Below are 5,101 nucleotides of genomic sequence, written 5' to 3'. Positions count from 1 at the left end.
TTTATGTGGATGAGTCTGGGAACCCTGAGTCTATTAGAATTTGTGACTTCGGCTTTGCAAAGCAACTCAGGGCAGAAAATGGTTTGCTTATGACTCCATGCTACACTGCAAATTTTGTGGCCCCTGAGGTAATTTATCCAACCCTCACAGTTAGGGGTGATTCACTAACTTCGAGTGAATGATTCGAAGTAAAAAAACGTCGTATTTGGAGTAGTTTTTTGTGCTCCTCGACTATCGAATTGGCGTAAATGCGCCTGAGTAGAATGATTCGAATAGATCGAGCGCAAAAACGCTGCGATTATTCGCCATTCGATAGTCGAAGTACTGGATCGAGCGCAAAAACGCTGAGACTATTCGCCCATTCGATAGTCGAAGTACTGTCTCTTTTAAAAATACTTTGACTGCCTACTTCGCCACCTAAAAACTACCGAATTGCTTTAAAAGCCTATGGGAAAGTCCCATAGGCTTGTTTTCCAAGTTTTTGATCGAATAAAAAGGCATTCGATCGAATGAAAATCCTTCGAGCGAATATTCAATCGAGCGCCTATTCACCTGGCGAATATTCGCCAATTCGACTATTCGCCAGCGCGTAAATTCGCCCGAATTGCCTATTCGATTCTATTCCCCAGTCGAATTTCGAGGGATTTAACCCCCTCGAAATTCGACCCTTGATGAATTTGCCCCTTAATGTAACTAGTAAGAAATTCTCTGATCTGTTTAGTTATATTACCACTGCCCACCAAGTCATAGAGTAAATCTGTCTGTAACAGGCCAAGTTAAAATAGACTCTTCGTTTTGACATTTGGAACATATTTATAAATAATATGGACTCAAGATAAAGGGGGGGAATCTATAAAACTCTCTACCATAATTTGAAGGAAAGACAATCAGAAGAGAAAGTCTCAGTTTAACAGTATCTTTATTTAGGCTCCTATAAGAAGCAATACCTGCATTTAAATGCTATTTCCACTGTGTTTACTTTCACGTATAATCTAGAGCAGGCGTCCCCCAACCTTTTTTTATGTAAAAAAAAAAGTTTGAGAGCAACACCAGCATGAAAATAGTTCCAGGAGGGGTGCCAAATAAGGGCTGTAATTGGCTATTGGTAGCCCTTATGTGGAATGGTGGACTACAGGAGGCTCATTTTGGTAGTAAACCTGGTTTTTATGAAACCAAAAACTTGCCACCAAAAAGGAACTGGAAAAATAAGCACCTACTTTGAAGCCACTGGGAGCAACATCCAAGGGGTTGGTGAGCAACATGTTGCTTGTGAGCTACTGGTTGGGGATCACTGATCTAGAGGAAGAAAGTTTATGTACTTTATTATTTCATTTTTGGATATTTATCTTTCTTTGCTTATATTCCTTCAGCATTAAGTGTGTAATTTTTTATTAAAAATGTGTTTGAAGAAAATAAAAACAGGCCAAGCTGTATTTCATAGTTTGCTTTATATAACCCTTCATCGCTTCAAATAGCTGTAATATGTTCACAGAGCTCCTTCTTTTGGGAGAAGTGATAAACAGGTGCTTAGTGCTGATGTTACATCATATCAGCATGACATTCATGCGTAATTCATACCTTATCTATGAAATGGGATTGTTTGCTGAACACATTGAATTGCATATAAATACTTAGAATAATGCTGAACTAGGCTTGTTTTTATATTCTCAATTTTTTCCCTTTTAGGTGTTAAAGCGTCAAGGCTATGATGCAGCATGTGACATATGGAGTCTGGGTGTGCTGCTTTATACTATGCTGACAGGGTAAGTGAACATAATGCTACAACCTTTAAAAATCACAGGAATATATGTAAAATATGTGTAGGTATTATTAAACAAGAGTGAAGGCACTGTCCAGTTCGATTACTTGCTCTTGGGCCCAATACAAGCACATTTTTATATGATTACTGCTATTTGTCATACTGTATATTTTCTTCATATTTCAGATACACTCCTTTTGCAAACGGGCCAGAAGATACACCAGAAGAAATCCTAGCAAGAATAGGAAGTGGAAAGTTCTCTCTTAGTGGCGGCTATTGGAATTCTGTTTCAGATATCGCCAAGGTCAGTTTGTGTACAGATCAGTTTACTCCGCATTCCTTAGCTGCTGCAGTGTGTTGCAACATTACAACAATTTCCCAGACGGAGTTGCAGCTTTAAGAAACTGCCATTGCCACTAAGAAGAATAAATTGCCTTCTTGCCCAGTACACAGTGATATCTGGTGCCTTTAGGATACTGGCTTCCATGTTATAAAAGTGGTTTCATTGCATTTGCTGAAAAAGGCCAAGTTCCAAACTGAATCCTGGATTCAGTGAATCCCTAATGCTAACTGCGGCTGGCCCCAATGTAGTCCTTTTTTTTTTTTTTTAGTGTACAGGCACTCCGATTATAATAACATAATGTTATTAAGCATAATTAATCTTAATCTAACTTCACAGATACACAACACTGAATTGTGTATATTGTTCTACAGATATCCCCCTTAAACATTCAGCATTGATTATAATGTTTAAGTTTACAGTTAATAATAAAACCTGATGAAGTCTAGCCTACTAACTGGAATTCGGTTTTTGATATAGCTTAGGTCAATAGCTATATCAAGCAGGGCCGGTTCCAGGCCGTCCGGGCGCCCAAGGCAACCTGGCCGGCCACCGCGCCTCCTAGTCTGCGTGCTCAAAAAAGGAGAGAGTGAAGTGGAACGAGACGGGGAGGGGAGCAGAACCGACATAGGGCAGGGGAAGAGAACGTGACACGAGGGAGTGGAGTAAGGGGTGCGAACCCGGCTAGGGGTAGGCAAGACAATTTCAGAGGTAACTGCCCATCGCCCCTTTATTATTGCGCCCTAGGCAGCTGCCTCTTCTGCCTACCCCTAGTTCAGGCCCTGGTGCCAAGTTTGTTCTCTGTCCTAAATATGCAGTTAAGTCACTTGTTCTTGATCTCAGTGTGATTGATTTTACTTATTCTAAGGTCCTCCTGTGTACAATCACTTTAATGAAAGACATCCCTCTCTACCTCTGTGACTGCTTCCCATTTATATGGGAGTCAGCTACAGGCAGAAAATGGTTTTGATACTGTGGGTCCCCTGTAAGGACAATGGGTGTGACGTGGGCCCTAATACCCTCTAGATTCCATTATGAAGGATAAAGATGTTAATTTTGTTAGTCTATTTCTAGAAATGCTGCAAAAGATATTCATTTTTTTTATATATATATATACTAACCACAGGACCTAGTTTCAAAGATGCTTCATGTGGATCCACATCAACGATTAACTGCAGCCCAGGTCCTTAAACACCCCTGGATAGTACACTGTGACCAGCTGCCTCAGTTTCAGCTGAACAGACAAGATGCTCCACATCTAGTAAAGGTAATGTAGCATTTTCCTTCTACTACACCAGCCTTATAGGTTAATAGGTGCAACCGGTTGCCGACTAAGCTTGCACTTGCTTGCAGATACTTCCTTTAGTTCCATTTAATCCAAGGCTTCTGTCCAAGTTGAAAGAATGAATCCATTTAAGTAGACTGTTGCACTTAAGCAAGTTCATTATCTAGCAATATAAAATCATAAAATATTACTTAGCAGAACATAATTCCATTTTGAGACATTTCAGCAGGTTATGTAGAAGCAGAATTGCATATTGATAAAGCATTAAAATCTCTCCTATTGATATCGATTGAAATTGCTTTACTGGAATATAAAGTACATGAAAATCGTACATTCTTCTCATACCTTTTCCATTATTTTGGCAAAGCGTTTTCAGCCTCATATAGAACAGATACATATCAAAATGATTATTTTTCTCTCCTCCAGTTAGGATGATAAACACATGATAAATGTGTGCAACAGAAGCATTTGACCAACAATGGTTGAACACAAAGGGTAACTGCCCCCACCCTTCTCAATACAATAGTGTTGGAGCACAGAGGAATTTGTCAATGCTTTAAAATAAAGATTTCCTAATAATAAATGACCATATTCGTATATTACGTATATGTGCACATTTTGCTTGGTTTTAGAAACAAATACAGCACTACATTTTAACATGATTATATTTCATAACGTTCTCACACCTTTGTATTTAATGCAGGGAGCCATGGCAGCAACTTATTCTGCCTTGAACCTTAATCCAATGTCTCCAGTACTGGCACCTGTTGGTCGTTCTACTCTGGCTCAGAGGAGGGGAGTAAAGAAGATTACCTCCACTGCCCTGTGAAAGTCACGTCATCTAGTAAGAGCAACCTGGAGCTGAAGATTCACAGCACAATAAAAAGCCAACAGTGAAAGCACATATCATAAAGACACTCCGGCAAGCAAATGCTCACCGTCTCTGCCGGCTCTCATAATCAATGCTGCTGCTTTTGTCTCTGTTCTCAGTAAGTTCTGTGCCGGGGACTTTCGTCTCTAAAATGGAACTGTCCTTTGGTGAATGCAACAGATTATTCACCTCTGCAACTGAAGAATACACTGAAAATGAAACAAACCAATAAATCTCAACGCTGAACAGCATTCGTTTTATAAGAAGTATTTGTAGTCCTCCAACGTAACAGGTTCTAGGTTCACTTTTTTTTATTTGAGCACTTGCATACTCTCGACTCTTTTGTTCCTTAAATTGATTTATACAACATGCCACTCAGCCTTCTGCACTTGCTTCTGGCAGATTCAACTTTCAAGTGAAACTTCTTGCCAATATACATCTGTTTTTTTGTTTTTTTTTTATTCTTATTAGATTGATCATCTTTGCCTTGTCTTAATACACAATAAGATATAGTCATGGAATGATTGTGTGGACTTGTCTGTAAAAGAAAAGAACTACAACTGTGGAATTTCTCATGAATGTATCACGACCTAGATCAGCAACGAGAAGCGACTCCCGCATGTAACTGCGGGAAGACTGCCAGAATAGCTTTCAAACTGCAATAAGTTCAAGCATTATGCCTCCAGCAAGCAGTACTAGGTGTATATTTGACTTTATTATGTGTCTTTTTGGGATTGTAGATCAGTAACCTTCCACTTTCAGACTTTGCTTCTTTGCTTTTATTTTATTTTTTACGGTTTCTTGGATTGAAAATGATGCATACAACCATAAATATATATAAATATA

General features: G+C 39.1%; 1 protein-coding gene across 2 annotated transcripts in view; it reads left to right on the top strand.

The window, feature by feature from the left end:
• rps6ka3.L (ribosomal protein S6 kinase A3 L homeolog) overlaps positions 1–5,101 on the top strand; it is a 71,280-nt gene extending 66,179 nt beyond the window's left edge. For both annotated transcript variants that reach the window (NM_001090753.1, XM_018244938.2), the window contains 5 exon segments: positions 1–128; positions 1,687–1,763; positions 1,946–2,063; positions 3,226–3,366; positions 4,088–5,101. The exon segment at positions 1–128 is cut by the window's left edge and continues 34 nt beyond it. In NM_001090753.1, the coding sequence (NP_001084222.1) occupies positions 1–128; positions 1,687–1,763; positions 1,946–2,063; positions 3,226–3,366; positions 4,088–4,213 (590 nt within the window). In that variant the 3' untranslated portion in view covers positions 4,214–5,101.

This window comes from Xenopus laevis, chromosome 2L (assembly GCF_017654675.1).
Source record: "Xenopus laevis strain J_2021 chromosome 2L, Xenopus_laevis_v10.1, whole genome shotgun sequence".
Lineage (NCBI taxonomy): Eukaryota > Metazoa > Chordata > Amphibia > Anura > Pipidae > Xenopus > Xenopus laevis.
The sequence above is the reverse complement of the archived record's forward strand: the minus strand, read 5'-3'. Positions and strand labels throughout refer to the sequence as shown.